A 12,321-nucleotide genomic window follows, 5' to 3' on the forward strand; every position below is an offset into this window, starting at 1 on the left:
ACCTCCCGGTCCCGCTGAGATACGTGAGGCAGGGCCCGTCTTTTACGTTGCACTCGCGGGCGCAGCGGAGGCAGCGTGATCCGACGACGTGGCCATGCCACGTCATCCACGTCGTCGTTCGGTGGCAGCGTATGGCGCCCGAACTTGCACTACCTGGACGCCCCGGCGTCGCGAGCCTGAGCCAAGACAAACGCGTGTGGTTGTCGCGGTCCTCGTGACCTCCACGCTCGGCCGCTGCCACACCTCCAGCCTCCGCCACTCTATATATCCACTTCCCTCTCTCTCAGTCGTCGTCACTCCAAGATCTCACCTTTCCTCCTCCTCTCTCTCTCTCTCAAGATCTGTGCTCTTTGATGGCAGGAAAGGGAGAGGGCCCCCCTCCGGAGGGGGAGGAGCAGGCGGAGAGGTGCCCGGTGGAGGAGGTGGCGCTGGTGGTGCCGGAGACGGACGACCCGACGATGCCGGTGATGACATTCCGCGCGTGGTTCCTCGGCCTGACGTCCTGCTGCCTCCTCATATTCCTCAACACCTTCTTCACCTACCGCACGCAGCCGCTCACCATCTCGGCCATCCTCGTTCAGATCGCGGTGCTACCCATCGGCCAATTCATGGCTTCCGTGCTGCCCAACCGAGAGGTGAGACTCTTCCCCGGCGGCTGGGGGTTTAACCTCAACCCCGGGCCTTTCAACATCAAGGAGCACGTCATCATCACCGTCTTCGCCAACTGCGGCGTGTCCATCGGAGGAGGGGATGCCTACTCCATCGGCGCCATTACGGTGATGAAAGCCTACTACAGGCAGAGCTTGAATTTCCTCTGCGCCCTGCTTATCGTGCTCACGACGCAGGTTAGTAGAAAGGAAGGCCTCCTTTCCGTTTATTTCATTCTTTATTCTTCCCCCTTTATATCTGAGGACCTTTTCTTAGATTTTAGCTTAAAATCTGCCACTTGTAGGCCAAATTTCCAACCTATCTCTTCTCCATTTTTTTTGTGGATACATGCCCTTTTCTCAAACAACTTTTTTGCTTAGCAACAAGAAATCCTTTCCCTTGTTCATTTTTTTTTCTGGAAGATTGTTTCTTGTCATATTAGCAAGGTATCCCCATATTATCCACTAACTAATTCATGTAGATCTGAATTCATTTCGCATGTAATTTGTAGTTTCTTGCAGAAATGGCACATGCTTCTCTGGTTTTCTTGTTCATTGGTTGCCATTTGCTATAGACTCAGCTTCGATTTCCTACTGAACCACGAAATGTTGCAGCCTTATCTTCACTTTTTTTCTATCAGTGTGTCTGTTTTTCTTGGTTTCATCATACATAGTTTAAGTCTTTTGCTACCTCTTGTCTTTTATGTTTGTTTGAGTCTTGGACTTTTACAAACAGAAGTATCTTTCTATTTTCTTCTCAAGGGAGAAATATAGAAACGCAAAATCCAAGGCTCGTAACTAAACTAGGTTCTTTGATTATCTTGTTTTATTTTTTAACACACGCATCCCAAGCTAAAATATCTGTTGGTTGATGAATGGTTAAATAAGCCTTACTTGTCGCTTTCCTTTGTTTAAATTGCCAAGAATATCAGTGAATCAACTATGTCGTCGTTTCATGTCGAGCATGACATCACGTTAGCTAATTTTTGTATATGGTTCATGAGTCTAGGTATTGGGTTATGGCTGGGCTGGGATGATGAGAAAGTATCTGGTGGAGCCAGCTGATATGTGGTGGCCTTCTAACCTTGCTCAGGTCTCCCTCTTCAGGTAAGGTTCCTTTCAATCTTCCACTACAAGCTGATTATCTGTTTTGAGACTGCTGTGCAACAATTGGGATAGAATGGCTGCACCTATCTGCATCAATCTCAATCATTTTGCAGGAACAGTGAAAACTTTCTAAGCTAAAACTGCTAGCTTTATGAAAACCAAGTGAGACTTATTCGTGTAGTTTATTAGAGGGGAAAAAGTGTCTAGAAGACCTTTTTAGAAGGCTCAATCTTCTTTCTCAGGATTGAATGCTTAAGATGCTTTTCTATTTACATGGATGGTTGGCATTCAACATGCAAAATTCAAAGTTATGAAATGTTTCTGAATTTTTGAACAGATGTGATTCTTGTTCTTTCAAGCCTTTAGATGCCTATGAACTTTACGTATTCTTTGACTGGCATTGCAGAGCTTTACATGAGAAGGATGAGAAATCGAAAGGCCTAAGCCGAATGAACTTCTTTCTCATATTCTTCATAGCCAGCTTTGGCTACTACATTTTCCCGGGCTACCTCTTACCAATATTGACCTTCTTCTCATGGATGTGTTGGGTATGGCCTCATAGTATCACTGCACAGCAGATTGGATCGGCGTACCATGGGCTTGGGGTTGGTGCATTTACACTCGATTGGGCAGGGATCTCGGCGTACCATGGGAGTCCTCTAGTGACTCCATGGTTTTCCATCCTCAATGTGGCTGTTGGATTCATTATGTTTATCTACATAATAGTCCCTTTATGCTACTGGAAATTTAACACATTCGACGCGCAGAAGTTTCCAATATTCTCCAATCAGCTCTTCACTACAACAGGCCAGAAATATGACACTACCAAGATATTGACGCCGAATTTCGATCTAAATGTCGCTGCATATGAGAGTTACGGAAAGCTCTATCTTAGTCCTCTTTTTGCACTCTCGATAGGATCAGGATTTGCAAGATTCACAGCAACCATTGTCCATGTTATTCTCTTCCATGGAAGGTGCTCAATAGCTAAAACTTATTCTTGATAAATGCTAATGATCAATTCTTCTTTTATTGTCTCCAAAGTTAATTGCTAACCTATTGTATAGGAACTCTTCTTTCAGATATTTTATTGGATCAATAAACCATGAACTCTTTCTCTCTGTGCAGTGACATCTGGAGGCAAAGCAAGTCAGCAATGAGCTCAGCAAACTTGGACATCCATGCTAAACTGATGAAGAAATACAAGCAAGTACCTCAGTGGTGGTTCCTCATTCTACTAGTAGGAAGCGTTGTATTATCGTTAATGATGTCCTTCATTTGGAAACGAGATGTGCAGCTGCCATGGTGGGGCATGATATTTGCTTTTGGTTTGGCTTGGCTTGTTACACTTCCCATTGGAGTAATTCAAGCAACCACAAATCAGGTAAAGAAAACTTCGCATGACATCGTAGCTCTTGCTGAAACATCTTATGAGTTATGAATTGTGTAATGTACATTTCTTTAAATAGCTGATCAAGGCATTGACAGTCATCATAATTGTTTACAGCAACCTGGATATGATATCATAGCCCAGTATATGATTGGGTATGTCCTTCCTGGAAAACCGATTGCTAATCTTCTGTTCAAGATCTATGGGAGAATCAGCACTATCCATGCCCTTTCATTCCTTGCTGATCTGAAGCTTGGCCATTATATGAAGATTCCACCTCGGTGCATGTACACTGCTCAGGTGACTTAAAATCTCCATTCTTATTGTTGTTCATTCACTGAATGATCAAGGTTGAATGATTACAATTGTTACATCTGTGGCTCAATCTTTTCCTCTCAGCTTGTCGGAACTCTTGTTTCTGGAGTCTTGAACCTTGCAGTGGCGTGGTGGATGCTCGAAAACATTACGAATATCTGTGATGTTGAAGCTCTACATCCTGACAGCCCATGGACTTGCCCCAAGTACAGAGTTACCTTCGATGCTTCGGTCATATGGGGTCTCATAGGCCCCGGTCGCCTCTTTGGGCACGGAGGGCTTTACCGGAATTTGGTGTGGTTGTTCCTTATTGGAGCTTTCTTGCCGGTTCCAATATGGATATTGAGCAAAATGTACCCAGAGAAGAAGTGGATCCCGCTCATCAACATTCCTGTCATATCTTATGGTTTTGCCGGTATGCCGCCTGCGACACCGACCAACATAGCTAGCTGGCTCATCACCGGAACGATCTTCAACTTCTTTGTTTTCCGGTATCGAAAGGGCTGGTGGCAGAGGTACAACTATGTGTTATCTGCAGCTTTGGATGCTGGCACGGCATTCATGGGGGTGCTATTGTTCTTTGCCCTCCAGAATGAGGGTCACAACCTGAATTGGTGGGGCACAGAGCTTGATCACTGCCCACTGGCAACATGTCCGACTGCACCGGGAATATCAGTCAAGGGATGCCCAGTCTTCTAACAAAAAACTTAAGCCCAAAGAAGTCTTCGATAGACGATAACTCTTCCGAGGTCATAGAGTGAGCAAGTTCGGACATCGTAGATGATGATTCACAAAGTCGAGGAATGTGAAACACATTTGTAAGTCTTCAGATAAATGAATCCTTGGTGTTTTACACCTCTGTTTAAAAGTGATTATTGGTATGAAGTGAGTGATGTTACTTAGTTATTGTGCAGAGGTTTGAACTTTGTGTTACTCAAGTTTATAGAATTTTGGTGTTCTGATTCTGATTGATCAGTGTTTATCGTCCACATCTTCCCTCCTAAAGCATTTGATTCTGATTTTCAGTGCATCATTTACTTTTTACTGATATCTTGCAAATTGTATATGAACAAAGGGAAATGCTTAGAGAGTTTTGCTCTATAAAAATCAAAGAAATTTTTGAGCTTGGACAAGAATTGAAATGCATCGATTCATTAACTACTTGATCGATTATCCTCTTCTCTTAGATTTTTATTAATCTCGATCCTTTAGGAAGAAGTTATGATTGTTGTTTGCTAAAAGAAATCTTAATTAGGAGCAAGCTTGTGGTGGTGTGTCACTCGAAATCTCATTATATATTGAGAGTTAATATCTGTATTATCTCTTTCACAGGGATAATATAGTGAAATTATTGGGAAGAGTGATCCGCCTAGCACGTCTTAAGTTGTGAATATTGCACGTTAGTATTATTTAATTTACCTATTTCATGTTTTTATGTGCTTATTTTTTTTTATTTTATTAAGGATGATTACTCTCAATTCAAATTACAATTGTAAATCATTGACACACAATCTAAAATTAACTAAATACAGCTAGTTTTTGTTTTTTTGGGGTTCGATCAGCAACTATTATTTTATCTATGGGATTATTTGATCAAATAACTTACTAAATAAAATCTTATATTAAAATTGTACTATAAATTAATCTAGAAAAGCATCAATACACTTAAAATTGTGAAACTGAAAAATGAAAATTAACTTTTTAAAAAAACAATTGATAATAATCATTTTTTATTAGAAGGTTGTCTGTATAATTATCTAAGAGAGAGCTTAGTTACGTACTTCAAATAGAAAAAAAAATCTAAACTTTAAGTTTTGCAGAATTTAGAAGCTTAGTAGATTTCCTAAAATGTGCTAGTAGATTTCCGTTCTTTTTATTTTATTTATTTTTGACTAAGATATATTTTCTCTTATTTTTTTAAAATTATGAAAGCACGAGGAATTTAATTTGGTTTTAACTTTTATTTTAAAAATATTTTAATCCATATATCAGTTTCAATTATCCATTTAAAAATTTAACCAAATTAAAAAACAAAATCATTTACATACCGTAGTTTAATTTTTTGGTTTAAAATAAGAAATAACAACACACCTAATCTTATTTTGATTCTTTAAAAAATGTTTATTAAATTGATTTTAAAATATTTTTAAAAATTAATTTTATAAATTTAAACATTCTTTATCTCTTTTTTCCTTTTAAGAAAAGGATCACAAATTAGGTATATTTTTCTTTTTTTAATGAGCCTTATTGATGAAAAAAAAACAAAGAGAAAAGAGTGTAAAATGATACGGATATTTCCGAAACAAGAGATAGGTGAGAATTTGGGTAAACTGCAAAAAAAAAAACAAAATGATTTTTTATTTAAGAAAAAGGATGATAACTTGTAGAAATAAATCCATCATTAAATTAATATTGAAATGAGGAGAGGCTTTTTATTTTCCAATTTAATTGACCTTTAATTAATTTTTCAACATTACAAAATAAAAATAAATGGAAAAAAAATGGTGTTACCAACTTTTGTTTCCTTTTTTTACACACAACGCGACGACCCACATCTCACCCCTTTCCCTTCTCTCCCTTCCTCTCTTTATATATCCCTCGCTCTCGATCATGTGCTCTCTCTTCATCCTCCTCCTCCTCTTTGGATAGCCAGATAGATTTTTATATACATATATATTGGATTGGATTGGATTGGATGTGAACAACAGCTCCACCTCCACCACCCTTTCTTCTGCTTCCCTTCTCCATCTCCCGTTGGATGAGTTGGGCGGAAACGGTGGAAGAAAAAGCGAGCATTAAAGCCAACGATTCCCTCTTTTATTTCTTTCTTTCTTTCTTCACGGTTGTTGTCGATCGGTTGATCCAAGAGGGGGAGCAGAGAGGAGGAGGAGATTGTCCGGTTGGCGATCGCGATCTTCTTCTTGTTGAACCCCGCGATGCCGCCTCGCAGATCGTAGACGCGCCCCTCCGATCCCTTTCTCGCCTTCGCATCTGACGCGGCAGCTTCAGATCGGTGAGTTGCGATTTCTTCTTCGTTGTTTTTTCCTTTGCCTGATTGGAGAACCTGAATCCAATCAGGTTTGTGTGATTTTGTTCCTGTGGATTTGGTGCTGTTTCATCTGCGGTGTTGGATTTTGATTTGGCCGGTCTGATTTGATCGAGCGTCGATCTAGAGCTTTCTTCGATGGCCGTTTTTGGGCCAGATCTACGTCATGGGTAACGTGTTTACCTTACTCTTCTCATCGGAGCTACCGGATTTGTCGGGGACTGGGGGAAGTCTCCGAACTGTTGTTCGAGTCCGATTCGATCTAATTCGCATCGATAACCTACTTCAAAGTGATTTTTTAATCGTTGTTTCATCCGATTGAGAGGACATTATGTTGATCTTTTTCGTGTTTTGTTTGTAATTGATGAAATTGGGCTTCATTGGTAGCAATTTTGACAATCGAACCTTAAAAACATTTAATTTGCAGAAAAGAGAATGCAGATGGATCTTGGGAAGCTGTTCATTGGCGGAATTTCCTGGGACACCAATGAGGACAGACTCCGGGAGTACTTCAAAAACTACGGTGAGGTCGTGGAGGCTGTGATCATGAAGGACCGGAACACTGGCCGTGCTCGTGGGTTCGGATTCATTGTGTTTTCAGACCCAGCCGTGGCTGAGCGAGTTGTCATGGAAAAACACATGATCGATGGCAGGATGGTAATTGTCTAATCTTGTGTGTTATTTTCAGGCATTAATATGTACATAAGCATCCATGTAAATCTACATGCCAATATCCTTTACTCCGTGCATATGATGTGAAATTATTATAGGCTGTAGATACTGTTTGTTGGATTTGGTTTCAGACAAACCCCATTTAACTGGCACGTTGTTACTGAACTGATTATATTGACTATTTAGTCGATCAATTTCTCAGGTTGAGGCTAAGAAGGCAGTTCCAAGGGATGACCAACAGATCCTTAATCGAAGTGCCAGTAGTGTCCATGGCTCTCCAGGTTCTGGTCGTACCAAGAAAATATTTGTTGGTGGCTTGCCATCTACAATAACAGAGAGTGAATTCAAGAAGTACTTTGATCAGTTTGGATCAATTACTGACGTTGTAGTGATGTACGATCACAACACCCAGAGACCTAGGGGATTTGGTTTCATCACCTATGACTCAGAGGATGCGGTGGATAAGGTGCTTTATAAAAGCTTTCATGAGTTGAATGGTAAGACTGTTGAGGTCAAGAGAGCTGTTCCTAAAGAACTCTCCCCTGGTCCCAATATGCGCTCCCCTGTTGGCGCATATAACTATGGTCTTAATAGGGCAAACAACTTTCTTAATGGCTATACTCAGGGATATAATCCAAGCTCATTTGGTGGATATGGAATGAGGATGGATAGTAGATTAGGCCTTCCTAGTAGTGCAAGAAATACCTTCCCATCATACAATCCTAGTTTTGGTATGGGAATGAATTTTGAACCGAGTTTGATCCCGAGCATCGGAGGGAATTCCAGTTTTGGCAACAGTATTGGGTATGGACGTGGTCCGAGCCCTTATTACAGTGGGAACTCAACTAGGTTCAACAGTCCGATTGGTTATGGTGGTGGTAGTGCAAACACTAATTCATTTTTTAGCTCAATGGCTCGTAATGCATGGGGCACTGGAGGCCTTAATTATACTACGAATTCTGCAACTTCCAATGCCTATATGGCTCATGGCAATGGGAATCTTGGTGGATTTGGAAGTAATAGTTTAAATTGGGGTAGCACTGCTCCCATCTCATCTCAGGTTGGGGGGAACACTTCAAGCTATACTGGTGGGAGTCTTAGTTATGGAGGTGTGGACAGCAATTTTGACCTAGTCAATGGGGGGTTCGGAAGGAACAATGGTCCTAGTGCTTTGAAGGCTTCCCGTGTTGGATCAAATGGTGGGTTCGAAGAAACCTATCCAGAACTCTATAGTGGCAGTTCAGTTTATGGAGACCCAACTTGGCGAGACCCAACTTGGCCGTCCTCATCTTCTGAATTTGGAGGTACTGGTTCATTTGGTTATGCGCTTGATAATGTGCCTTCAGATATCATAGGCAAGGTCTCTGCAGGTTTCATGGGTGATTATAGCATTACCAATAGACAACCAGATAGAGGTAACTTTTTCAACTCTAGTCATTTTACTTTTGTACAAGATTTTTTCGTTGTACAATCATGATATAGCCCAAAGCTTGAGGATAAATATTAATTGTCTATTTGTGATATCATTACTGAAAAACACTTGCTAATAATTAATATTTCGATGCACACTGTGATTCAATTCTTCATCCTTTAGGTTTATAAGTTCTGTACATTAGATGTGGATTACATAATGATCCTCTTTGTCTTGATGGTTATAATAAAAATTGCTACTTATTTTTTCAAGCAAATGTATGAATACATGCACCAATGTGTTTATAAATGGATATAAGACCAATCTCATTTCCTACTATTCTTCTATGGATATTATAGAATTTGTGGCGCTTATTGACCATTTCACGGTATCATGGAACATACATAATTAACATTCAAAATCACCAAACATCAAACCTTTTTGGGCCTATCAAACACCGGATAAATGTCTGCTTTAGTTATCATTATATGATATGAAATGTCACAAACCCATTTTACATTCAGATTTTGTGGGTCAGTTAGCTATAAATATTCTAACAATTTCAGGCCATCTCATTTTTTGACCTATCAAAAACTGGATAATTGTTTGCTTCAGTTGTCTTTTATATGATATGAACTGTCAACAAATCCACTATCTAGATTACATTCAGGTTTTATGGGTCAGTTAACTACAAATATGCTAACAACTTCACACCATCTCATTATGGAAGAATGAGGATTGAAACAGCATAGGCTATAACTACATTTCAAACAGTCGCCTTGTCACAATTCAAGCTCCAGAATTATATAACTCAGATAGTGGTCATACGAAAATGAGATAGAGTAATCCCTTATTAGCCTTTAGACATACATTATCCTTGACACATAACCATATGGTAATGTATATAACAGTGAAAAATAATCCCTCATTAACCTGCCACTCCATTTTGTGCATCTGGGATGCTTGGCCTTGTGCGGACCTGGGCATATGTGGCATGTTTTCCAAATATCTGCACTAACTGACTCATTGGTATCTTTGGGATGTTTTACTCCTGAATATTCACAATGATTGTTTATGATTGCGCTTTTTTTATGTTTATAATCCCAGTTGTTAAAAGCACCAGAAGAATCATTTGCTTTCAAGTACTAGCTATCTTGTTGTGGTCCTTAGCATGATGCTGATATGTGCAATGCCTTTTGTTTGCATAGATCGGATCTTTCGAAACTAGAAGTCCTTTTCTTTTATAACTCTACAACATTCCTTCGGACTTAATATTCAGAGTTTTGTATCTTCAAACTTCACAATAATGGACTCTCATTCTTTCAGCTCTTCCTGCTGGCCTTGTCCGCTTAAAGATTTTCAAATTTTAATAAAAAAGCATTCTTGCATGTCACAATTATAAGTTTCAGCTTCTGAATGAAAAGGGAATCCTTTAATAACTCTACCATCTTCTCATCTAAGCTTTCATTAAATTAGCATAGGATAATCGTTTTTGTTAAGCTACCCCTCCTTATCTAAGAAGTCATATTCCAGCTACCTCGGGTTGATCTTTGTTTTTGCCTGAGTATGGTCATGGATAGAGGATTCATGTAGTCATTTATCTTAATGCTTGAAGTCCTCAAACAAATCAGTAGAGGAGGAAGCCATTGTGTTAAACCAACAAATGGTTTTTGTATTGCCCTTGCTGGTCCATTGATTTGCTTTGTGATTCTATGCAAGCTTCAGTTTAACTTGGTGGCACATAATCTAAATTGCCCTCATTTGCATTTCAAGAATTAGGAATGTCAATGTGTTGTTTATCATCAGAGCACATTTAAGAGGTCAATTGTGGAGGATACTATTTAATGAGTTCCATCAGAAGCAAAGCGTTATGCCTTTGCAAAGATGACCACAAACCAAAACATTAATTAGGCTAGCTTTAGGTGGATTAATTTTTTCAATTGATTCTAGGAATGTTTTCTTAGGGCCTCATCTGCCTTTCCCATCATTTTTTCTGATGATGCAATGTCAACCAGTAGTGTGCGTGTGAATGAAAAAGTCACCCTCTTTTTTTTTGGATAAAGGTAAATCATATTATAAATCAAATGAGGGTGTGCATATTAGATGCTCAAAAAAATGAATAACATGTGTCTGGATCTTTCGAAACATCCTCTCTATGTTAGGGACATCACCCTCATATTGACATCGATTTCTTGTTTGCCAATGCAAGAAAATCATACAAGACATTGCTAAATACTGAGCCTTGGTCAAGCTACCGTTGCCTTGGAATCGTTGATGGAAAACCTTTAGCATCCGCTTGGAGGTGCTTAACTCTTGACATATGTGCAGCCAAGATCTGACCTTGTCGCAAAGAGCCTTGCTTATTGTACATCTAAAAAATGTATGGTCTAAAGTTTTGTCTGCCTATTGACAAAGTGGGCAGGTTTTGCACTCTTCTTAGGGGATCATGTCTTTGGTGAGTAGCCGGCCTTGGGCAAGGAGCCAGACAGTAAATTGATGCTTTGGCATGAGATATGGCTTTCATACCATTGTTGACCACGTCTTAATCTCACTCCTCGACCTGAAAAAAACATAGGTCACTGCCTGAAAAAAGTTACCCTCTTCTTAACAATAGGTTCTAGGGACTTCTTGGTTCTTCATGCTATTGCTCTATCCAATTATTTGGATTGTCATATGCATTTATGATATATATATTAGGAGATAATTTACATGGACCAAACAAAATCTAGATTTGCATATTGCATGGCTTATTCCTTTCAAACATCACATGGAGTGGATGGGGCATTTGCATTTCATTATCCCTTCTTGAATTTAACAGTTCTTGATCATTGAAAAAAAATACTTTGTTTTATCGTGCCACTTGGAGCTCCAGTCTTGTTTGGATTATCAACTTTAGTCCACAAAATACTAAGACAGATTTAGAGTAAGCAATTATGTTATTCAGATAGAGATTAAGTATCCAACTTGAGTATAGATTTCCTTGTCCACCTCATTTTAGAAGTGGTCAATGGAGATACTTGTGTTTGACAAAGGCAGGAGGGTTGATTAGGTATCCATATATCTAAGGTTCACCAAATGTTGAATGGTGTTTACTAATTCCATAGTTCCAATACGAAGCTTTGAATAAAGTGAACAGAATGAAAAGTGTGCTTCAAAAGAAATTTAAGAGCTGCCATATGGTTCAAGGGGCTACTGTTTAGAGGACATGGACAATGCTTCTTGCAAATGTAGAAACTTTTGACTTTAATAGTGCAATCTTTAACAAATGATTTGTATGCAACTTAAGGTCATACCTGCCTTTTTTGGGTATGTTTTAAATAAACTTTTCTTCTGTTTTTCTCAGTTAGTACTTGTCAATATGAGACACTTCAGCTAATTGCACGTGTAGCAGAGTGCTTATTTTTTTCTTCTCCATGTCTTTACTGTTACGAAATTGTCAAAGGATTTAGAACTTGGTGTATAGTTGCATGCTAAAAACATTTCCCTTATTATTTTTCTAATACTTTTCTTTTATTTTTCAGGGATTGCTACTTAAAGCAATATTTTCCAAGGATCTAAGACCATTAATAGATGAACAATCATGCAGTCAGATGCGTGACTTTGAATTTTACATGTCTCATAAATTGTGTCAATTAGTTAATTTTATAGTGCTAATCAGGGGCTAATCAGGGCAGCGCTCAAAAAAAAAAAAAGATTCAGAAGATTCAAAATAAAGGATATTGTGTTAAGGTTT

General features: G+C 39.1%; 2 protein-coding genes across 3 annotated transcripts; both read left to right on the forward strand.

Moving 5' to 3' along the window:
- Positions 1-290: 290 nt before the first annotated feature.
- Positions 291-4,429, forward strand: LOC141839988 (oligopeptide transporter 3-like). The gene is made up of 6 exons (XM_074727857.1): positions 291-845; positions 1,657-1,754; positions 2,161-2,730; positions 2,883-3,138; positions 3,262-3,444; positions 3,544-4,429. Exons 1-6 carry the CDS (start codon positions 354-356, stop codon positions 4,156-4,158), a joined length of 2,214 nt encoding a protein of 737 aa, XP_074583958.1. The 5' UTR covers positions 291-353; the 3' UTR covers positions 4,159-4,429.
- Positions 4,430-6,098: 1,669 nt separating this feature from the next.
- Positions 6,099-12,321, forward strand: LOC141840712 (heterogeneous nuclear ribonucleoprotein 1-like). 2 transcript variants are annotated; one of them, XM_074728774.1, is made up of 5 exons: positions 6,099-6,472; positions 6,933-7,162; positions 7,380-8,481; positions 8,548-8,592; positions 12,110-12,321. In XM_074728774.1, the coding sequence occupies exons 2-5, from the start codon at positions 6,941-6,943 to the stop codon at positions 12,121-12,123; spliced, it is 1,383 nt and encodes a 460-aa protein (XP_074584875.1). In that variant the 5' UTR covers positions 6,099-6,472; positions 6,933-6,940; the 3' UTR covers positions 12,124-12,321. The 2 variants fall into 2 exon arrangements, with proteins under 2 accessions (XP_074584875.1, XP_074584874.1); XM_074728773.1 differs by having other exon boundaries at positions 7,380-8,592.

The sequence above is a fragment of the Curcuma longa genome, chromosome 11, assembly GCF_044706935.1.
Source record: "Curcuma longa cultivar G26 ecotype Majalengka, Jawa Barat chromosome 11, ITB_CL_G26_1.1, whole genome shotgun sequence".
In the NCBI taxonomy this organism is placed as follows: Eukaryota; Viridiplantae; Streptophyta; class Magnoliopsida; order Zingiberales; family Zingiberaceae; genus Curcuma; species Curcuma longa.